Source organism: Myotis yumanensis, unplaced genomic scaffold, assembly GCF_028538775.1.
Source record: "Myotis yumanensis isolate MYYU_CA2020_CCGP unplaced genomic scaffold, mMyoYum1.0.hap1 SCAF_12, whole genome shotgun sequence".
Classification (NCBI taxonomy): Eukaryota; Metazoa; Chordata; class Mammalia; order Chiroptera; family Vespertilionidae; genus Myotis; species Myotis yumanensis.
The window spans coordinates 27380874-27405376 of record NW_027223763.1 but is presented as its reverse complement, the minus strand read 5'-3'; the positions used below and the strand labels follow the sequence as shown (position 1 = coordinate 27405376).

Below are 24503 nucleotides of genomic sequence, written 5' to 3'. Positions count from 1 at the left end.
AGTGTAGCTCTGCGCCGTCTCCTTTCTTTGCACTTTCTATGCCATTCCCCAGCCACTGCCCCAGTGCCCTTCTCTCCACTCCTGCAGGTCTCACTTGCCTCTTCTTCACAGCTTGGTCACCTCTTACACAAGGCCTGCTCTGGTACCACCCTACTGTACCCACAGCTGATGTGATCTCCCACCGTCCAATCCCCAGATATCCTACCAGCCTCTCTGCTGTGGTCCTTCCTAATTTTTACTTTGTATTTGAGAGATTTATGAATACTCCTTGATGGTATTTCAAGTTTCTTGAGTGCAGGGACAGTCCGATTCATCTGTATGCGTTTCTCAGTGACTTGCCCACGTTAGATGTCCAAACGCTCAATTGTGTAAAGGAATGAAATGGACATAATTTCAGGCCAGAGTTCACCAGTCTGTGCAGAGCCCCGTGGGGGACAGAGGACAGAGGTCACCGATAGAACCCTGCTTGGCCTGGCCCTTCCTTTGATCCTAGTCACTGAGGCCACTTGCTGCCTACAGGCCTGTTCTGACCTCTCACTGCCTCCACACCCACACCCTCTGAGGATCCCCCCCACACCAGCTCTCATCTAAGACTTGTGTATTAAAAACCACCCTTCTCTCATGGCGTTCTGGGGAGACATAGGGAAAGGGACATTGGAGTGTTTTTAAGGGTCACCTCTGTGCTTATTTCTTTTTCCTCTGTTGTGCAAATCACCCACACTGTATGGGACCCTTTATCCAGAGCATTCTCCGTTCACGTTCGCGAGCGGGCATGAGGGCTGGGGTTGGCTCGTGCTCCACCTGTGGCAGGCTGTTGAGGCTGGGCAGGTTATTTAATCTTCCTGTGGCGTCATTTCCCCATCTGTTAAGGGGGGGATAATGTGCTTGAGGGTGACCTGCCTCCCTGGGATGCTCGGAGGCTTATTGACTTAATGCCATTGCTATTAACTTTAACCAAAGACGGCTGGACAGAACCGGCTGGAGATGGGGCATAGAATAAATATGACAACCATAAAATGGACGCCTCCTGAGACCTTGGGCGTCATCTTCTGTGTTGCCCTTGGCACAGAGGAAACCAGTTAGCCCATCAAGAACCTCTAGGACTGGAAGGGCCTTGACAGGCTTCCAGTCCCGCCCTGGTTGGTGTGGCACCAGGGAGAATGTGTTAGGAAGGTCCCAATTGCAAGGCTGTGGTCCCTTTTCAGGATGGATCTTTTGGTTATCTTGACTGATTTGGCATGAATGGTCACATATTCTTTTGTGTGTATGTAAATATATGGTAAATATATATATAACATAAAATTTATTTTAAAAAATCCATTTTAAAGTGCACAATGTAGTGGCATGAAGTGCATTCACAATATTGTGAAACCATTAACACTATCTAATTCCGCTAAATAGACACACCCTATACCCTCCTCCCTTGAGCAGTTGGCAACCACTAATCTGTTCTATGTCTATGAATTTACCTAATCTGGGTATTTCATATAAATGGAATCGTACAACATGTAGCCTTTCGTGTCTGGCTTCTTTCACTTAGCATCATGTTTTTGAGGCTTGTCCATGTTGTAGCATGTGTCAGTACTTCATTGCTTTTTATGGCTGAGTAATATTCCATTGTATAGCTATACCACAATGTGTTCATGCATTCACCCATTGATGAACCTTTAAGTAGTGTCCCTCTTTTGGCTCTGTGCACAGTGTCACTATGAACATTCATGTACAAGTTTTTGTTTGAGCATCTGCTTTCAACTCTTTTGAGTATAAACCTAGGAATGGAATTTCCTGGTCAATGATAATTCTAGTGTAACTTATGGGAGAACCACCAAAGTATTTCCATACCCCTTTTTTAACTTTCCTTCTCCCCAGCTCTCAGTCCTCTCTGACCATTTCTTCTCAGTTTGCTTCATGACTCTCTTGGGTTTTCAGCCCCAGAAAGGATAGTGCCACTCAGGGTTTGTTCATTCTTTCCATAGTTCTGCTCTTTCTACCCTAGTAGTGCTCAACCCTATCTGCACATTACAATGATAGTTCCTTTAACAAACCCTGACCAGGCCCCAACCCAGACCAGCTAAATGCCCGTCTCTGGGCTGGTGGAACCTGGACATTGGTGTCATTTAAAGGACCTCAGTGATTTTGATATGCAGCTCCTTTCAGGATAATCATTCATTTCATGGTTTCAACCTGATGACCGCCTAGTTTTTATTTCTGCCCCAGCTGTCTACAGGACATATCCATGAATGGTCCTCCAGTACGCCAGTTCAGCTGTCCCCAACCAAACCCTTCATCTTTCCTCACAACCTGCCCTCTCCCCGTGTTTTCTCCTTCAGTGAAAGGGACCACCATCTCCAGGCATCCAGACCAGACACTCGAGACTTATCTATGCTTTTTCTCTCTCTGTTATTCCAATTTCCCTTTGATTAATTCGTTTATTCAATAATTTATTGCCCAGTCGTTAGGACTGAGGGCAATTGGAGGGACATGCAGCCTAGGAATTATGTTAGGATGACAAAAAAGACATAGATGGAACACATAAGTCACAATATAGATGAGAGGATAACCTGAAATTGACAGCAACATTATTATAACTACCATTATGAGGACTTCCTTTGTACATCCAGTGCATTCTGGTAATACTTCATATGTATATAGAATCTAATTTAGTGTGAGGTAGGTGAAGGCAGCCCACTTCACATGTGACAGTACAGGTTGAGGGAGGCTAAAGTACTTATTCAAGAATGGTGGTTAGCACATGCTTAGTGAGAGTTGGGATTGGAACTCAGGTCATGTCAAAGCCTGTGCTCTTGACGTGAGAGGTCCCTGGGGAAGAGCCATGAGCCCAGCAGCACTGTCATAGCGTGGAAGGAGGAGGGTCCAGATGTGACCACCAACTGAGATCATCCATGCTATGGGAGTGCTTTGAAAACTGTAGAGCAGTGGTTCTCAACCTTCTGGCCCTTTAAATACAGTTCCTCATGTTGTGACCCAACCATAAAATTATTTTTGATGCTACTTCATAACTGTAATGTTGCTACTGTTGTGAATCGTAATGTAAATATCTGATATGCAGGATGGTCTTAGGCGACCCCTAGTGAAAGGGTCGTTCGACCGCCAAAGGGGTCGCGACCCACAGGTTGAGAACCGCTGCTGTAGAGGGTGGTGCAGATCCCTTGCAACCTTTGCTCATGTCTCTAGCAGACCTCCTCTTCCATTCTGCTCCGAATTACAATTAGGTGTTTATATTATATCTCTGATTCCCCTGGTGAATTACAGACTCCTTGAGGGTGAGAACTGTGCTTGCTTATCTCAGTGTCTCCCTCAGCCCCTGTACCTGGCACCTCGCTGCTAATCAATGAGCGTTTCTTGAATGAAAGTGTGGATGTTAGAGTTGACTCAAAGCGGAAGAACGGGAAGTGGGAGCCACGTTGGTGTTTGTCCAGGGATGTCACAGCTAAGCACTTCCCTGGAGGTTTGACTTAGAGAACTGGAAAGAAAGAGAGGAACTCTGGGTTTCTCTGGAGATATGAGTGGGAGAACCCATAACAAGATCTCCAAGGGAATGGACTTCAGCCCGACCTCTGACTTCCAGTTCCATGGCACGGATAATCTGATTCTTTTTGCTTCCTAGCTAACATTCTTAATTAATTTCCTTTATTATGTCTATTGTTTCTTGTCTAGTGAGAGTTGTCCCTAGAATGTAAGCGTCATGAGGGTACTCAGTTTTGTCTATTTTGTTATTCTCCTCTATCCCCCAATTCCCTCGACCTAAGCAAGCACTACTTGCTTTCTGTCACTATAGATTTGCCTATTCTGGACTTCCAAATGAAAGAAATCCTACATGGAACTGGGCGTTGGTGTCATTTAAAGGACCGCAGTGATTTGGATATGTAGCTCCTCTCAGGATAATCATTCATTTTCATGGTTTCAACCTGATGACCGTCTAGTTTTTATTTCAGCTCCAATTGTCTACTGGACATATCCATGAATGGTCCTCCGGTACACCAGTTCAGCTGTTCCGAACCAAACCCTTCATCTTTCCTCACAACCTGCCCTCTCCCCGTGTTTTCTCCTTCAGTGAAAGGGACCACCAGTATGTGGTCTTTGGTGACTGTTCCTTTCACTTAGCACAATGCTTTCAAGGTTCATCCATGCTTAACCCCTTACCTTCGCAGATAGGAAAGTTGAGGCTCAGGGAGGAAGGGGAAATGACTTGGGTCATGCGTCCTACTGGTAACAAAGCAGGAACCTGATTTCAGATCTTCTGTCTCCCTGTACAGCACTCTGTTCCTGCGTAGGGTGGACACAAGGGGTTCAGTAGCCACAGCCGACCCAGCAATGTCATTCTGCCGTTGACCTTGAGGCTGCTTATGGGGCCCCTTCAGGTATAGCTGTGATGAGGTGAGACCTTGCAGGTAGCATCACTGTTAGCATCAACCCTTTGCCACATCCTTTCCCACATCCAGTTCACTGTCCATCTGAGAAAGTGGATGGCTTGTGTGATCAGCTTCTGGTCTCCTACTTGGCGTGGCCTGGGTCCCTATGTCCTGAGATTACTAGCAAGAGAAAGGCACAGCCTAGGCCCCATTAGTGCTGACTGTGCCTAGTGCTGCCCTGTAGCTCCCAGAGGGCCATGCAGAGGCCATCTGTACTGAGCTAGATAAGAAGCTAAGCCCTTCCTGACAGACATCTCATCCTGTTATGCAGACATGAAATCTGAATGGCATGACGTCCTGAACCCATGTTTCCCAGAGGCTTGTCTTTGTACCACATGGCACCCAAGATGATTTTAGGTGATACGTGGATGAACATTTTCGTTTAAATAGTTGTATATTTATTTTAATGTGTATCGGGAAGGAAAACTCCAGCATGATCAAACCTGTGGTTTAATGAATAGTATTGTCTAGGGTGAAGCTAAAGTAGAATCCTTTTACAGAGGCTATGTACGTTACAGGTGTGGTAGTCTGGCAGTTTGCCGACATGTTAGAAGTCACAAGGACAGGTTGAGGTCAAGTTTCATTTGGGGGCTGTCACTCTGGGGTGATGATGATCTAGGGTACTTTCCTTGTGCAAGGTAAGATGGCAGAAGAGCTGATGGCCAGAGCTCCTTCACATGCCCCAGGGGCTTAGAAAACCAGGAGAAACAGCTGTGAGACACTGGTTGCTCTTCGGTCCACGATAAACCTCCTTTCGGACATTCCATGTCCTTTCTATAAAAAGGGGATTCCTGTTGGAGGCAGAGGCTAAAAGGAAAGGCAGAGGAGGAACAGGGATGATGTGTGGTGTCGATGCAAAATAAGAAACGAAAATAAAACAATTTCCTTTAGCTTTTGACTTTGGGGGGGGGCTCATTTGCATAGCACTTTATAGTTTTTAAAGTAATTGTCACAACAGAATGGAATGTAAGCCTTAGGCCAGCCCTGGAGCACAGCTGGCCATGGAGCATTGTCAGTTTTTAGAGAGAGAGCTGGAGAGAGAAGTGTTCTGTGCTAGTCCCGTGCACTACCTTGCGAGCTCCTGAAGAGCGCATAGGACTTGATGTATAAAAAGGACAAGCAGAGGAAAAGCATCTTCAGAGGCATGAGGGTGTGAGAGATCAGGGCCTGTTTGGGGAACAGTAGGTCATTCAGTTCTGCGGGAGTGGACAGTGTGAGGGAGATGAGACAGACAGATAGTCAGGGGCCAGATCACAAAAGGCTTTGACTCCCAAGGCCCGGAGGGAGGCAGGGGGATGGAAAGGTTGATCCAGCTCCAGAGACAAGCCAGCTAATCTGATTTGAAATTCCACTTCTGGGCTAAAATGCCTACCATTTTTATGCCTCAGTTTCCTTTTTGTAAATGAGGATTGTAATCAGAATTAAGTAAGATAACACATGTAAATTACTTAGCCCATTCCTGGCACACAGCAAACAGTATATTATTCATGTAGTTGTGTTAGTAATATTATTGTAATTCTTGAGCTCAGACTTTATCCTAAAGATGAAGGGGAAACACTGGAGGATTTTGCAAATAAAAGTGACATGATCTGAATGACATGTTGTGTCACTTTGGCAGCCTGTGGAGGATAGATTGTGAAGAGTGCTTCTAGAAGTAAAGATACTGGCTAGAAGGTTATTATAGTATTTCAGACAGAATCAACATTTGAACTATAGTACTAGCCCTAAGAAAGGAGAGGAGGTGAGAGGTTAAGATAATCAGGAGCAAAGTCAGTAGAACTTGGTGGCTGGCTCAGTGTGGGCCTTGAAATGGGGGGGAAGAGTCAAGAATGATTCCCAAATTTTTGACTTGGGAAGTTAGAGAAGGTAGTCCCTTTCAACAAAATGTTCCACCTTCTAGAGGGGGATTTGAAGACTGGAGAAAAAAAACACAACACAGTGAATTCTGTTTTCGATATAATTGGCTCAAGTGCTTACTGCATGCACATCTTGGTGGAGATATCTTAGAGCAGTGATTCTCAACCTTGGCTGCACATTAGAATCACGTGGGAATCTTTTCAAAATCCTGATTTCTGGGCCTCATCCTCCGGAAATTCTGTTTCTTTGTTATGGGGTGGGGCCACAACATTAGTAACAAAGAAACAGAATTTCCGGAGGATGGGGCCCAGAAATCAGGATTTTAAAAAGATTCCCAGGTGATTGTAATGTGCAGCCAAGGTTGAGAACCACTGTCTTAGAGGCAGTTGGTTCTTAAAGCAGCTGAAACTGTGGGAGTAAATGACATCACCTGGCGAGTGTTTAGAGCAGTGAGTCTCAAACTTTGCTGTACATTGGAATCACTGGGGATGGGTTTGGGGAATGTCTTTAAAAATGACCAGTGTTCAGCCTGGCTGGTGTGGCTCAGTGGTTGAGCATCAACTCATGAACCAAGAGGTCACCGGTTCAATTCCCAGTCAGGGAACATGCTCAGGTTGTGGGCTCAATCCTCAGTAGGGGTGTGCAGGAGGCAGCCGACCAATTATTCTCTCTCATCATTGATGTTTCTATCTCTCTCTCCCTCTCCCTTCCTCTCTGAAATCAACAAAAAAATATTTAAAAAAGAAGAAAGTAAACTTTAATTGAAAAAAAAAAAGATGGCTATGTTCAAATCCAGAAAGGCTGATGTATGAAAGAGGGAATTGATTTATTCTGGATGGTGGTGGTGGGAGGGGGCCAGGGGCAGTACTATTGTGGAGGACTGAAGTAGCAGAGCGGTGGGATTCAGCTTTATGTAAAGAAACTTTCTAGCAATAGGTCCAACAGTGAATGACAGAACAATTAGAGGCCAGATGACTTCTTGGCAGTGGGATTGTAGAAAAGATTCAAATGTTTGGGGATTATCTCGGCTCTTATTTTCTTCCATTAGCCTAACAATTCAGAGGCTAATACTAAAACCATTAGAAGGTCATTTTCTTGACTTTAAAATTTCCTGCTCAGACCTGGCTGAGTCAGGGAGCACTTCTAATGGCTCGGTTGATGTAGTTATTTATTTGGTCTGTGGGGATCCCTGGATGAAGGCATGTGCCTACCCACAGGCCAGATATATAATGCAAATTAATTCTCTTAATTAGAGTCATATATGTTTATAGAAATCAATTAGCTAAATTGTATTTGGCAGCAACTTCCTAACAATCCCCTTTAAGTAATCATTGCAGTTTGGGGATCTTGGAAAGCAACAGAAAGGCTTGACAGACTTTTTCTCTTTTAAAAAATATATTTTTATTGATTTCAGAGAGGGATTGGGAGAGGGAGATAGAAACATCAATGAGGAGAGAGAATCATTGATTGGCTACCTCCTGCACACCCCACACTGGAGACCTAGCCTGAAACCCGGGCATGTGCCCTGACTGGGAATCGAACCGTGACCTCCTGGTTCATAGGTCGATGCTCAACCACTGAGCCATATCAGCCAGGCAGGCTTGACAGTCTGTAGTCCTTAGGATATGTCTGAGATCCCTGACACCTCTGCAGTCATTTGGAGATTGAAAGAATGTAGAGATAAGATTTTGTGTCTTCCCCTGCCATGGTTACTTCAGGATTTCCAGAAACTCCAGGAGATGTGGGTCTTGGAATTTCAAGACAACACACAACAAATACCATCTAGCCTGGTTCTTAGACCTCCAGTTGCATGGGTGGGAGGGACTGCAGAAGTCATCCAGTCCCTGTGTTCCAGTGTCGTGTCCCTGTGTTCCATCGTAGTGCAGTCAGTTATTCAACCCCTGCGTGACTGCCTTCAGTGACCAGGGATCTTGCTAATTCTTTTTATTGTTGTTGCTAATCCTCACCGGAGGATGTTTTTCCATTGATTTTTAGAGAGAGTGGAAGGGAGGAGGAGATACAAAGAGAGAGAAACATCAGTGTGAGAGAGGCATCGATTGGTTGCTTCCCACGGGGATAGAGCCTGCAACGGAGGTACATGCCCTTGACCGGAGTTGAACCCGGGACCCTTCAGTCCAAGGGCCGATACTCTATCCACTGAGCCAAACTGGCTAGGGCAATCTTGCTAGTTCTTGAGAAAACTCATTCCATCCTCGGATCCCTAGGAATAGCAAAGAGGTCTAGCCTTAGCCCAAGCCGAAGTCTCCCTCTCTGTGGCATTACCCCCATTAATCCTGACTCTGCTTCCCAGAATTATGTGGAATATGTCTCTTCCACCTGGTGGCCTGGTGGCTGTTTGTGAACCATGATCCCACAGGCCATTGTCCAACAAACATTCTCTGATTTTTCAAAGAGTTGGCTTTAATCTCCTTACCATCCTAGTCACCTAGGAAAAGGTGCTGAAAATGTGATGCTCGGACATAAAACAAACCAGACTAAGGTCCATATCCTAGATCGTCAGTTCACTTACTCCCAATAAGGGCCTGATGAGGCAATTGATGTTTGAAAACAGTATCCTGTGGACTCAGTTGGATGTCCTTTTCTACACTTTGTGAGTAGTCTCTGTGTTGTCAGGACACTAGAATCTACATTCTTAACCCTCCATACTAAGTCTCACAGATATATGACGTGGCTTTGTGTCCTTGGGAAAGAGACATTAAATAATCGATATTATAAAAGACCTTTTACAGTAACAAGAAGGTAAACATTCCAGTAGGAAAATAAGGGAAAACCAGAAGTAGGAAAGTAGCAAAAAATAAATGCAAACGGCCATAGTGAATGAAAAATGTTCAGATGTATTAATTATTAAATAATTTCAAAAGAGTAATGAGCTCAAATTTGTAAAGATGTCATGATATAGTCACAGGTTAAAAACTGCAAGGTGCAGACCACTGAGTATAGCATGATTCTATTTTTGTGGACTAAGTATTTTAATATACATACTCTGGATCTCTACAGATTTAGGGCAAAGTTAAGTGTGAATACCCACCAAACAGTGGTAATCTCTGAGGGACTGTATTAGATGCTTAAAATATGATGCTTATTTTATATAATTTTTAGTTTATATAATTTTAAAATACATATATATTTAAACTAATAATTAGATGTTACGTTCCATCCAGTTAGCAAATATATTTAAATTATAATATCCAGAGTTTATGAGAATGTGGCTACATGGGATGACACTCCAACCAACTGAGCCACACTAGCCAGAGCCCTTTTTGTACTGTTTTTAACAGAATTGGTATCAACAATTGTACTGGCTGCTTAAAAAGAATTTGGAAGCTTTCCTTCTTCATGCTCTAGAATAGCTAAAATAGCATTTGGGGAAAAACAAACTAAGTTGGCTAAAAGCAACATTATCCTGGATTGGATCCTGGAACATAAAAGGATCATTAGTGGAAAAAAATGGTGAAACCTGAATAAAGTCTATATTTTAGTCAATATTATTGGACCAATGTTAATTTCTTAGTTTTGACAAAGGTACAATGATCACGTAAGATGTTAATACCAGGGAAAATTTCATAAAGGGTATATATGGGAACTCTCCATATTATCTTTGAAACCTTCTATACATCTAAAATTATTCCAAAATAGTAAGTTTATATTTAAAATAAAACAAAAAGATTATCAGGAATAAGGTACATTGTATAGATTTAAAATTCACCTTTCAACCTGTCTGTGTCTGGGCCTTTTTTGGGGGGGAACAGGAGGGATAGCTCTTTAACAACTTTCTCTTCTATGGTAATTGTTTATTTAGATTTTCTATTTCTTTTAGGGTCATTTTGTATTTTCCTGGAAAACCATCTGTGTCATCAAGGTTTTCAAATGTCTTTGTGTATTATTAAGTAACACAATCTCTTAAAATTCCTTTCATATTTTCTGTTTCCTGGTTATTTCCCAATGTCATATCTTATTTTGTGTGATTATTTATTGTGTTGTGAAATTAACTTGGTGATTTAAGACCAGTATTTTAAGAAAGTGAAATAGACTAGAATAGAAAATAATATAAATATATATTGTTTTATGAACTGGAATCTCAACACATGTATTGTTTTTCTTGGTAATCTGACAATACCTATCTATCAAAGCACAAATGCATATAACTTTTGGCCTAGCAAATCAATATTTGGGAACTTATCCAGATACATAATTGCATACATGCAGAAATGATACATTACAATATTATTTGAAATAGTAAAAGATTGGCAGTAACCCAAACATCTATCAAGAGAGGGCTACTTTTAAATTACAGTACATTCATACAATTTAATGCTCAGTAGCTGTCAGAAAGAATGAAGAAGCATTCTATGTATTGATGTGGAGAGTTATCACGATTATACCGTATTCTGAGGTGAAGAAAGCCTGGTGCAGAACAATGTGTACTACATGTGTTATGTTAAAAGGAGGAAATATGAAACCTATATTTGCTTGTGTCGGCATAAAGAAAGTCTGGAAAGACAAATAGAGGAGGAGAGCAGCGATGACATAGGGGTGTGGGAACTGGGTGGATGAAGACAGGTAAGGGTAGCGGAGAGACCTCACATTGTACTTTTTATTAAATTGTGGTAAGAACACACTTAACATGAGATCTACCCTCTTAACAACATTCTAAGTGCACAATACAGCAACTGTATATCCTTTTACAGTGTAGGGTTTGAATTATGCCAATGAATCACCTATTCAAAAATTAAATATAAAACACTGAGCAAAAGAAGCAGCACCCAGAAAAACAGGCCTGTGCGGCGTGCAGGTGCTGATGCTGGCAGACTGAGCCACGCTGTCTGTCGGGGTGCACACACGGTCAGGGGGCGGGGGCAGTGTAAGGTGTCTCTCTCCCAGGACTTCACAGTCACAGCTGGAGAAGCCTTATCTATTTTATTCCCTCATCCTGATGTTTAACTGTTTAGATGGGAGGCCGACTTGCTTACCATGAGACCGAGGACTCCTCAGGGCCGAGGGCTGCTAACGTCGTTCACTCGGTGGCCCCTGAGCGCCTGTGTATGTTGCTTCCAGCTAGAAGGAGGGCCCTGGTTCTTTGATGAGCGTGTCTCAAAGTGGGCAAATACAGGAAGCATCAGAGTGACTTGTCGGAATCCTCTTCAGAATGTGTTGGCCAGCTTCTCAAGGAAACTCTTCTTCCGTTTAGGTAAATGGAAGAGCTGGAGACACGGAAAGCCCACAGAATAGAACAAATGGTGGCAAGATGGCTCCGGCGCTCCCGGGACAGCTCCGCCCGGTAAGGCTCCTGGGCCGGCAGTGATTTCTGTCTGTAAAGCTCTGGTGTCCCTGTGGGAGGAGGTTCTGCCAGTCTTGGCAGCGCCTGGGGATCACTGTCTCCCGCTTGCTTTGTTCTTAGTGCCCCATATGGTGGGAGAGGTGTAAACAGGTCAGCAATTTTGCTGGAGTGCCTCTCTCTGTCCCCCTTCCAACGCTTCCCGCTGTGTCCCTCAAACGTGCACCCCCAGACACAGACACACTCACACCAAACTCACACCTTTACAGAGACAGACACACTGACACACCAACACACTCATACCCACACACGTGTGCGTATATGCACTCTGGAATACACACACTCACACACACACTTTTGAACACACGCTCACTCATGCTCGCTCTCTGTCTTACACACACCCCTTGTCTTCATCCTTGGTGTGAGGATCAGACAATCTGCTGTTGATACTCCTTCCCAGTCTTTGTTTCTGGCAGCTGTCCCTTCCTTGCAGTCCCTGTTTCTTTCTAAACAAAATAAAATGAAATCAAATACAGATCTGATTTGACTGCTACAAGAGAACTTAAAATATGTTCTGTTTCAAAGTGTTCATTTTCCATCTCAGATTTCCCATCTGGCCCTGCCACAGAGATGAAATATCACGTGTCAGGTGTTTCTGAGACGCATTCTTCCGAAGGAACTGGAAACAGCTGTTGTACTGCTGAGCAATAAACCCTGCTCAGGGCTGCCCTGCAGCCAAGTGCTCTGATCCTCACACACTGCGGTGAGATAAGGCTGGTGGAGTTAGCCCATTTTACAGATGAAACAGCCAAGTCTCAGAGAGTGACTTGTATAGGACCATCACCAACCCCCCTTCGCCTGTTCAGAAACCTCTGATGGGTCTTCATTTCTTATAGGATGAGTTTAAACATTTTGGGTTTGACATTCAAGGTTTTCCATGATCAACCCACTATCCTGTACAGCTCTTTGTCTTATTACTCTGCCTCATTCACAGCATACTCCAGCTAAAGTGACCTACTCATTATTCCCTTACTGTAACCACCCCACCTTCCCTTCCACCCCGTAGTTAGGACCGAGCTTCTGTGTCACATCCCTTCCCCCCATCTCCATGTGTCCAGAACCCACCTACAGAGCAAGGTCTGGCTAAAGTGCCGTGTCTTCCATGAAGTGGTCCCCCGGTCCACAGTCAGAATTAATTTCTCCCACAGGGCCCCATAGTATTTGATTTGTAGAATTGCCACTGTGCTTCTTCTGATGTGTTCAACTTATTCGAGCATATCCCTTTTCTTTCTTCTAGCATAAGCTCTATGAGGGCAGGGAAAGTATCAGCCCCCTCTCCTAGCCCAGAGGATTGAGTTCCAGGCGATTGCAAGTGGTGAAGTAGTGCTTGATGAACAAATGGGAAAACTGCTAGGTCCACTGTTTCCGAAAGTGGGTTTTGCAAAACCTAGTGTTATGCTGCTCCTTAAGAAAGGTCAGATCTGTTTGGGAAGTGATACAGCCTATATCCCACTCCAACCCACCACCACTTGGTGATTCATTTTAGCACAGTAAAGGCTCTGAGAACTCCTGCAGGAAAGATTTGTATAACTTTAACTTGATGTTGCCTAAATAGTTGACATTGGAACTCTCTAATATCCAGCTTCTCTCACAGAATGTAAATAAAAGGTAACATGTTTAGTGTCTATATAGAATTGTACAACAATCACCAGAATCAAGTTTTAGAATTTTTATTTTAGAATTCTGACTTTCAATAACCCAAAAAGAAACTCCGTACCCACTAACAGTCATTCCCAACTTGCCATTCCCTCAGCCCCCAGGTAACTGCTCATCTACTTTCTATCTCTATAGAATCTCCTGTTCTGGATATTTCACGTTAAATGGAATCATAGAATATGTGGTCTTTTGTGACTAGCTTCTTTCACTTAGCATGTGTCCAAGGTTCATCCATATAATAGCATGTATCCGTATTTCATTCCTTTTTATTGCCAAATAACATTTCATTATGGAATATTTACTTTGTTCCTTCAGCAGTTAATGTACACTTGGGTTGTTTACACTCTGGGGCCATTATGAATAATGCTGCTATGAACATTTGTCAATAACTCTTTGTTTAAACATGTTTTCATTTCTCCGGGGTAAATGTTTAAGAGTAGAACAGCTGGGTCATAGGGAAACTCAATGCGTACCCTTCGGAGGGATTGCCATACCGTTTTCCAAAGCAGCTCGCCATTTTACATCCACACCAGCAGAATATTATGGTTTCACTGTCTCCACATCTTTGCCGACACTTGTTATCATCTGTCTTTTTTATTGTAGCAATCCTGGTGGGTGTGCAGTGCTCTCTCCTTGTGGTTTTAGCCTTTTCCTGATGGCTAATGATGCTGAGCATCTTTCCATGTGTCTAGGGCGGTGATGGCGAACCTATGACACGCGTGTCAGAGGTGACACCCGAACTCATTTTTTTGGTTGGTTTTTCTTTGTTAAATGGCATTTAAATATATAAAATAAATATCAAAAATATAAGTCTTTGTTTTACTGTGGTTGCAAAGATCAAAAAATTTCTATATGTGACACGGCACCAGAGTTAAGTTAGGGTTTTTCAAAATGCTGACACGCCGAGCTCAAAAGGTTCGCCATCACTGGTCTAGGGAGTTTTGTTAGCCAAGTGCTTGAGAAAGAGAAGAAAAAAGAGGGACAGGTTCATAGCACTGTCCATGGGAGACATAATTTCTGTGTTTCTAGGATAAACCACAAGCAGCCTTATTTAAATTGCTTCTCATCTCTAACCCTGAACCTTCGATACAGTCTGGGTTCTTTGTGCCCTCAGATTACTTGATGACCAAGAACTGAAAAGCTGCCCTGGCTCAGTTGGTTGGGACGTCATCCCCATACACCAAAAAGTCATGGGTTCGATTCCCAGTCAGTGCACATACCTAGGTTTTGGGTTCTATGCCTAGTCGAAGCATGTTCTGGAGGCAACCAATCCATATCTCTCTCTCTCTCTCTCTCTCTCTCTCTCTCTCCCTCTCCCTCTTCCTCTCCCTCTCTCAAAATTAGTGAACATGTCCTTGGGTAAGAATAAAAAAAAATTTTTTTAACAGAACTGAAAAGCTAAGTTTGAGGTGGATAATTACAATTTTTGCAATTTCCCTGGAGTAGAGTAAATGGTGAACCAATTAGAAGTAGGATTTCACATTTGAATACAAAAATTGACTCTGAGTTTCCTGATAGCCAGGGCAAGAAATTTAAAAAGTACATTGAAATGTTTTTTAAAGTCCAGAAAAAGGAAACAAATTCATCTGCAGCCCTATAAGTTTGCATGTATCTTGTAGCAATCCTGTTATTTTTTTCAGACTTTAAAAAAATCTCCCATTCACTTCAGCTGGTTGTACTTTACTTATAATTGCCATTTTTCCCCATAAATGTTAAACCTTATGTCAGAGTGTAATTGAATCATCTGGGAACAAATTAGTTAAAAATAACTGTTCATTTCCAAAACTCACTAAACAAATTTTTTTTTAAACTATATTTTATTGATTTTTTACAAAGAGGAGGGGAGAGGGATAGAGAGTTGGAAACATGGATGAGGGGGATGTGCCCGCAACCAAGGTATATGCCCTTGACCGGAATCGAACCTGGGACCCTTCAGTCCGCAGGCCGACGCTCTATCCACTGAGCCAAACCGGTTAGGGCTCACTAAACAAATTGATAACTTTTATGAACCTGGGTAATGTTAGAACTTTGTAATGCATCCAAAAATGGTGCTTTTCTGGGGAAGAGTGTCAACTTCCAAAGTTGCTTTGATTGCTTAAATTTAAAATTAATTTTCAGTGGATGGCTATTTACAATCACTAGTCAAATTCAGACAGTGGTACTCAATTTGAATGAGACTATTTGGGGGGTTAGCTATTTCTAAAAGAGCACTGATATAGTAAATATTATTTTTATATTGGAATGTGAAATTATGTAATGAGAGAGTAGTCATCTTCATCATATCTGATACAAAATTATTCAGATGCAAAATTATTCTGATATGATGAAGATGACTACTCTCTCATTACATAATTTCACATTCCAATATAAAAATAACATTTACTGTATCAGTGCTCTTTTAGAAATAGCTAACCCCCCAAATGGTCTCTGTGACATGTTTTGAATTTCTGTGTAAACAATGCAATGCAGACTACTCAGTAAAAGCTGCAGCATAGTGACATTAAATCACAAACTAATTTGTAAGCATTTTGCTTTGAATTTCATTGTCATCTTCTTAACAGCTTTGTATAACTGTAGAAGTGATAAAATGAGAGTTATAGTATACTTATCTCCTTAATTATACCAACTTTTTCTCTCCTGCAAAAATTTTGTTTTTTATGTAGTTAAATGGTATTTTCTTGGCAATTTCCTTGATTGCTTCTAAGCTTAGAAAATCCTCATCCAATAATTAATGAAATTAGGTTAATTAATTTTCAACTTAATAGTTAAAATATTTTATATTTAATTATTTTATATGGAGCTTATTTTAGTATAGGCTATGAGATGAAGATCTAATTTGATTTATTCCCAAGTAGCAAGTAGTTTGACTTACCATTAACTGTGAGTGATCTTTCCTTTCTTTGCTGACCTATGACCCCTCTTTATCATCTAGGAAATCCCTGTGTCTGTGAGTGGAAGACTGGTTCTCTTTCTAGGCTAGTTCTTCTGTTCCATTGGTCTAATTGCCTGGTATCACACGCCTGTATTAAACTTATTTACATTTATTATCTATTAAGTGAGACTTTTATTACTCTTTGTTTTTAGTTTTTTACCTGCCTATTTTTCCATTTGAACTTTAAAATAAGTTTATTCTATCATTAAAACAATTCAGCGTAAGATTTACTGGATTTTCTTATGCTTAATCTGGAAATGTTACTTTTATAGAGTGAGATTTAAAGAAACTAAGAGCTGAATGCAACTTGATGTCTTCTTCTTGGTGCTTGGTTTTATCCTCAGGGCTGAATAAGGTGATTTCTTTCAACTTATCTTGAATCCTACTACTAACGAACACACATGCCTGTGCACATGTGCACACAAACAGGCATACGTGTGCACACACATGCACCATGGCAACTTAGTGTCTCTTGCCGTTGGTTTCCAAATTGACCTGCTCATTACCACCATCATCTGTTTGCTAATTATAGGGATGTCCTTATTAGACTTTCTAGTATCCCAATAATGGTACCAATTTTTATTGCATTTTGTCCCATGGGCAAGAGTGGAAAGGTTTGAGAAGAGGCTGAGGGGCTCTGCACTGCATGTGTAGAGTTGCCATTGTCTCCCGAATCTCCTTTTAAAAGTAATAATGGAATAACTTCTTCTCTCAACTGTAGGCCTTTGCCCTACAGCACTTACTCACAATACATATGTTCAATGACCCCCCTCGGAACTGTCACAGCCACAAGCATTTCTTTCTGGTATAGGGTGCTGCTACCTCTATTTATTCTTTCCTTGAATAAACTTTAGATTAAAAATCCAGCTTATACCAAACTTTAGTTTTTAAGTCACTTAAGCTGAACATAATACAGTGTTTAAACATAGATTCAAAATAGTTTCTCCGCATCCTGCTGGAACTCAAAGATGAATTCTTTGTTGCTACAACAGAGAGGTAAAATATAAAAAGCAGATAAAAAGCTAGAGAATATTTGAAGCATAATCTGTTATTTTTCCTTTTTTGTGTTATTGATCAGCTCAATATGAACTGATAGCCCACAAATATGGAATTGGTCTACATGAGACTATGTTCATGATAAATTTAACCTTTTTTTTTCCTGGTTCTACCTTAGGCTAGATTCATTTATAGGACAGGAATTCCATTAGTGTAACCACAGGTCTTATTTCTGTTCCAATGTCATATCATCGGAATGATTTTGGAGTTACGATTTGAAACTATTACATCACATCAAAGTGGATTCTATTTAACCATTGGATAAGGTTTGTTTTCCCTCCTGTTCTCCAAACATTTATCAAGCCTTACTCTATGCTTAGCATTGAATTCAGCACATGGGATGAGAAAGACAGTTTTTGCCATACGAACTGTAGTCGAACAAGAGACTTCACACTGGTCATTGCAGATAGTTGTACGTTTCAAAAAGGGAAGTACAGTTTCCGTGGGCGTGTTCAGCAGGGGAAGGCAGCAGACATAGGTTTTTGGATTACCAGGCCTTAGTTTGACATTTATAAAATGCATCAGAAGAAAATTTTGCTACAGAGACCATTTTCATCAGCTCCCGTCAGATATTGAACATTTTTTGTGTGTGTGTGAGGAGAGGCCATGGTCTGGTCATATTCTTAAGCATTCCCTTCCCAAACAAAAGCTGAAACGTGGCCTTCGGGGAAGATGTCAAATCCAGACTTTGGGCCAGAGCTACTGGCACTGTCTAAGGATTAGTCAACACAGTGGGGCTTCATTTGTCTACTATTGTTGAGGAACACACCCTTCCAAATGGACAAGTCAGACAAGCCTACCCATTGGAAAAGCATCAAAATGGGTCCTATTTAACCATGGGATAAGGTTTGTTTTCTCTTCTGTTCTCCAAACATTTACCAAGCCTTGCTCCATGCCTAGCATTGGATTCAGTACATGGGACGAGAAAGACATAGTTTTTGCCATACGAACTGTAGTCGAACAAGAGACTTCACACTGGTCATTACAAATATGTTGTCTGCTTCAAAAAGGAAAGCACAGTTTCCGTGGGTGTGTTCGGCAGGGGAAGGCGGACATTTCTTTCTTTTTTTATTTTTATTTTTTATTTTTATTTTTTAAATATGTTTTATTGATTTTTTACAGAGAGGAAGGGAGAAAGACAGAGAGTTAGAAACATCGATGAGAGAGAAACATCGACCAGCTGCCTCCTGCACATCTCCCACTGGGGATGCGCCCGCAACCCAGGTACATGCCCTTGACCGGAATCGAACCTGGGACCCTTCAGTCCGCAGGCCGACGCTCTATCCACTGAGCCAAACCGGCCTCGGCATTTCTTTCTTTTTTAAAAAAAATATTTTTTATTGATGTTTTACAGAGAGGAAGGGAGAGAGATAGAGAGTTAGAAACATCGATGAGAGAGAAACATCGATCAGCTGCCTCCTGCACACCCCCTACTGGGGATGTGCCCACAACCAAGGTACATGCCCTTGACAGGAATCAAACCTGGGATTCTCGAGTCCGCAGGCCGACGCTCTATCCACTGAGCCAAACCGGTTAGGGCAAGAGGCAGATATTTCTGCCAAAACCAGAGGACAGAGTAGGAGTTGGGCAGGTCAGGTGCACGGTCAGGTGTGTTGGGGGAATCTGTAGAGAGTATGTATGTTGGGGTGGGGTGGATTCTGGGCAGAGGGAAGAGCTTGTGCAAAGGCCAATGTATCTGAGGACTCCAGGGAGACTAGTTTGGAATCCAGCATAACTGCGTCCAACTACTTGTGTCATCCTCTATTGCAGGGGTCCTCAAACTTTTTAAACAGGGGGCCAGTTCACTGTCCCTCAGACTGTTGGAAGGCCGGACTATAGTTTAAAAAAAACTATGAACAAATTCCTATGCACACTGCACATATCTTATTTTGAAGTAAAAAAACAAAACGGGAACAAATACAATATTTGTATTTGCATGTGGCCCGAGGGCCGTAGTTTGAGGATCCCTGCTCTATTGCATCAGCTCATTAAGATTGCCTACCCCCTAATACACGTTCAACTAATCTGTTTTTAATGAATTTGCTGAATGCTTTTTGTGGTTGTGTTTTTATCGTGCAGCTTCACCAAACTTATTTTTTCAGCACTAGCAATTCTCTGTTGGTCTTTTTCTAGGGTGTATATCATCATCTGTTTTTAGAAAAAGTGGTACTTTTCCACTTCCTCTGCTTATTGTGCCTCTTACAGGTTTTCCTTCTGTGAAATCTATTACAAGCATTTCTCCAGCTACATAAAATAGGGGTAGTGTCTAAGGCACCCTTCCTGTTCCTTTTTTAAAGGGATGTAGGTGTTGATTTTTGCCTTTCAGTGTACTATGTTATGTATTATATTCAGAAGGCCCCTTGCATAGCTGTAAGGCATTGTTTTTTAAAATCAGGAATGGCGATGGGTTTTATTCTGTACAAATTTTCACAGCTTTCTATTTCTTCCCTCTCATTAGGTCTATCTGCTAACACTTCTCAGTACTACCCATGTGCTCGCCTAGAAGAAATCTTCTCTTTGCTTCTAAGCTGTGTGGGTCCGGTCACCCTCTATTCAGACAGCCTACACCTGCTGTCTGAGGAGCTCCTGGGTGGAGGATGTGCAGGAGGCTTTGCACTTGGACTTGTCCCATGCCATTTTGGCTCCACGAGACTGTTTTTCCTATTTCCCGGTCCTTGTTGAAATAGGAGATTGTGATAAATGACGGAGAGGGGATTCTCAGATGAGTGAGGTCCTATTGCATTAGTCAGAGATCCAGGCAGAGTTTGGGAAATGGATGAGAGTGATTGATAGGCCTTAGCTGCAGCGGCCCGAGGAGCTGTTCCTTCTCCACATTTCTGTAGTTTATAGTGACAATAAACACCTCATCCCGGCACAATTTGACCTTCCCCAGAAAGAACCACTGACTCTTAGAGGGAGAGAAATCATTTGCTACAATCCGATAAACGATCATTTGTAACTCACCTTGTGGTTTTGAGAGATAGAAAATACAACTTTCAACTGACCTGATTTTGGGTATATAGAGAACATACATGTTTTTAAAAATTAATATAGAGAAAGTTTTCACTGTCAGGGGTTTCATGTTGGAAATCCTGTCCTTCTCAATTTTCCTGGGCCACAGAGGCTGAGGAGAGAGCAGCTGCTCTGTAATCCAGTTACAAAGTTGTAAGGAAAGCAAAATCCATCAAAAAGCAAAACAGGTAAAAGACTCACCAAAGACACAGTATGAAGCGGGCATCATCAGACATCCACACCAAACAACTCCTCAGTCCTGCTTGTGGTCCCTGTTTTTCCTCTCTGTACCTCGGCTCAAGGGGTGCCTTCTGCTTGGAATGCCTGTCCATCCATCCATCCACCCACCCACCCACCCCTTCGCTCAGCAGCAGTTACTATGCCAGGATCTGGGCCGTGAGGGTGTACCCTCAACATCTTTTAAATGTCACCTCTTCCAGGTAGCAAATGCTTCCCTGATTCCTTATCCCCTGCCCTCCAAAGTTAAAGCTGCTCTCCCCTCTGAGTGCCCATAGCAGTTAAAAACATGGCGCTCCTTGGTGTTTTATCTCCCGGTGTTTGTGTCGGAGAGTGGTCCCCTCAGCTCTGCCTCTTCCTCCCCCAGGGTGCTAGGGCTGACCTGCTTTGTAGCCACCACTTAGGATTCTCTCTCTCTCTCTCTCTCTCTCTCTCTCTCTCTCTCTCTCTTATATTCTCCTTCTCTTCCAGGGCTAAAGTCACTGCAGCCGATGGGTCCCCTGGGATCCCAACCCAGACCCTCATCCCTGTGAAACACACAGTAAAAGTAGACAAAGATGCCCTCCTGCAGGACTATGGATTTCACATTTCCGAGAGCCTTCCCCTCACAGTGGTGGCCGTCACACCAGGTAGGCGCTGGCTGGGAAATTGGAAAGGAGTTTGGCTTCCTGGGGCAAAAAGCCCTGGTTCTCTTCCCATCTCTCTATCCTGTAACACAATGCAGAAAACGCTACCCCAGGGAGTTAGAAAGGGCACACCGAATTCTGGCCTAATTCTCTCCTGGGCTTTTGCACCTTCCTCTGGTGCTGGCAGGGAGGGGAGGAAGCGTCAGTGCACTTGCTGATCTGAACCCCAGGCTCCCGCTGGCCTCAAGCGGGGCTCTGCCCACCCTGCGCTCCCTGGCCCGTCTCAGGGGCAGGGGCAGTATGTGGATCCACCAGTGCTCCTCTTCGAACCCGCCAAGCTGGGGACAGTTTCTGGTCAGACAGTAATAGAAATTATTGATTTCTTTTCACTTGAGTCTTTGTAAAATATAGGCTGTATCACAGTGAAGAGGAGCAGGCTGGAAATGTTTAATGTTTGCTTTCACACTCCAGCTATGTATTGATGTTAGATCTGGCGTTAGTTAAAAATCTGTTCATTTCAGTTCACACGTACACAGTTCTTTAGAAATGAGTGTAGTAGACTTACTGGCCAGCTCTGTTGATCAGGGAGTCCTGCTAGTCGTCTTTCCCAGGACAGTCTCCTGTCATCCCTTGAAGATGATGGATGGTAGGTACATTATCCAAGATTTGTAAACAGGAAAACTGAGATCAACACGGGCCTGAGGCTGTGGGGGGGGGTGGGGGGGTGGGGGAGATCAGGATGGGGGAGGGGTGATCCAGAGCTCTGGGGGCTGCGTCAGGCTGCCATTCAGGTGTGGGTGCTCCAGGGCCAGCACCAGTTACTCCTTTTCTGTCTAACAGGAGGCTGCGCTCACGGCAAGCTTTTCCCCGGCGATCAGATCCTCCAAGTGAACAACGAGCCGGCTGAAGACCTCTCCTATGAACGAGCAGTGGATATCCTGAGGTATAAAATGTCTCCCATCATCCAAAGTCGCACGGGTTATCACAGAGCAGAGGCGGATGACAGGGATGGCTTCCCCGTGATGTTAGTAGGACCCTGCAGCCTGTAGAGCAGCAACAACAGCCTCATTTCAGAATTCCATCTCGGTCAAGATCTACTCTCTTTCATCGGCCGACAGAAGCAATTGGGAGGCACAGGATGCTGTTTGTCAAACCCTCACTATGGCCAAGACACCGTGCTGGATGCTGCAGGGAATGTAAAGATGAATAGTACATAGGCCCTGCCCTTTAAGAATGTGTAGGGTTGTAATACATGCCAAAGATTGGGCTAAGCTGATCCTCAGTCTCTTTGTTCTTCTTTCACCCTTCTGATATCTCTTCTTAAATGTTATTGCAGATACAGCCTGATTGGTGTATGTGTACTTCCATCGATATGGCACCTACCACCTTGTACCTGGTGTCATTGAGATTTGTGTAAACGCCTCACTTTCTGCCCAGACAGGATCTCCTTGAGACCAGGCACACAGTGGGTACTCAGTTAAACGAGTGGATATGGTTGGCACTACGTTTTCTGATATAGCAACCTAAAATATCTGCGTTACTGCTATGTTTTCTCTTAACATAAACCTAGCAAGTGGTCATAGCAACTGGAAAATTCTCCATCATACAGACGAAATTAAGTCTACGTGACTTAATTCAGTGGCTGTAGGGATAGACTAGATGGTAGAGGCAGGTATCTGAAGATCCCCTCATGGGGCACTCTGGGACCGCGTAAATTGCTTCGCAGATCACTGCTTTCCTCACGCCCTTCTCAATTTTCCTGAGCCAAAGAGGCTGAGGAGAGAGCAGCTGCTCTGTAATTCTGCCAGTCTTTTTTACTGAAAACACACACACACACACACACACACACACACTCACACACACACACACTCACATCACCCAGAATGACGAAAGTTTTTTTGTGTTGTTTTTTCTTTCAGGGAAGCTGAAGATTCTCTTTCCATAACAGTTGTTCGCTGCACGTCGGTAAATCTCTTTCTATGTCCCTTCTCAACCCCAAGACCCCATCCCCCTTGTGAGATATCCCTCAGAGGATAAACAGGGAAGACCGGTCGCCCATGCACCCGTGTTGTGGAGGAAACAGGTGTGGGTCCAGGCTTCAAGAACTCGAGGTCCAGCCGAGGAGACAGACCTGTGATTATACGGAGTGGGACGATGAAAAGGGCACCAAGCTAGGGGTCTCAAGACAGACTTGAGTGGTATGACTTGGGCAAGTCATTTCATTTCAGTTGTAGCTTTTGTAAAAAAGTGGTGATGGCAGTAATGGCCATGCCAATGGGTTGTTCTGAGGGCCAGACAAGGTGTTGGATGTGAAAGTATTTTATCAGCTCTCAGGTTCCTCACAAGTCAAGGTGTGGCATAGATGAGGCAACAACCATCCTGAACTACCACATCCAGGGCCCTTCATATGTGATATGGGGGAGAGTATAGAACAAATTATAAGAGAAAACCACCAAGGAGGAAATGTTGAAATAAAATTCTCATCCTGAGAGACTTTGGCCACATAAAGACTAAATAAATAAATAAATAAATAAATAGAGGCATAGAGAATTTTAATAATGCACTTAATGATCTAATATAATTGACCACAAATCAGGCTACCAAGAAAACTCAACAAATTCCCCAAATAAGGAACTCTGTAGATCTCTTTTTCCAGAATACAATAAAATAGAAATTAATAATCATCAAAAACGAATTCAAACTACCAACCCATTTGAAAATAAAAATGCTATGTCCTACGTAAAGATGGAGTCAAGTCGAAAAGCAAAACTACCATTATATAGGGTGTCCCAAAGAATGTATACACACACACACTTTGAATAATTATAAAGGCAGTGTTTATTAAAATACATTTCACTTTCAAAACTGAGCTATCAGCTGTTAAAGTGTGTATGCATTTTTTGGGACACCCTGTAAGACTAGTTAGAAAATAATTAAAAATTAGATTTCTACTTCTTAAAATTTAAGTGCAGCTGAAACTATACTCAGTAAAATTAATAAATAGCCTTAAATAATTTTATTTAATAGGGATATAGGTCAAGTAAATATTCAGTGAAAGAAGTTGAGCCCAGACGGTATGGCTCAGTGATTGAGCATTGATCCATGAACCAGGAGGTCACTGGTTTGATTCCTGGTCAGGGTACATGCCCAGGTTGCAGGCTCAGCCCCCAGTGTGGGGCATGCAGGAGGTGGCTAATTGATGATTCTCTCTCATCATTGATGTTTCTATCTCTCTCTGCCTCTCTTTTCCTCTCTGAAATCAATAAAAATATATTTAGAAAAAAAGTAGTTGAAAGGAAAGACCAATAAAACAAACATAAAGCAGAATAAAGAAAATA

The 24503-nt window shown here is 42.7% G+C and overlaps 1 protein-coding gene across 1 annotated transcript in view; it reads left to right on the top strand.

The window, feature by feature from the left end:
• Window positions 1-24503, top strand: part of FRMPD1 (FERM and PDZ domain containing 1) — a 70566-nt gene that overhangs the window by 19548 nt on the left and 26515 nt on the right. Inside the window, exons 2-5 of the mRNA XM_070431157.1 lie at window positions 11500-11589; window positions 21011-21168; window positions 22006-22108; window positions 23085-23130. Of these exons, the coding sequence (XP_070287258.1) occupies window positions 11504-11589; window positions 21011-21168; window positions 22006-22108; window positions 23085-23130 (393 nt within the window). The 5' untranslated portion in view covers window positions 11500-11503. The remainder of the gene's footprint in view (window positions 1-11499; window positions 11590-21010; window positions 21169-22005; window positions 22109-23084; window positions 23131-24503) is intronic.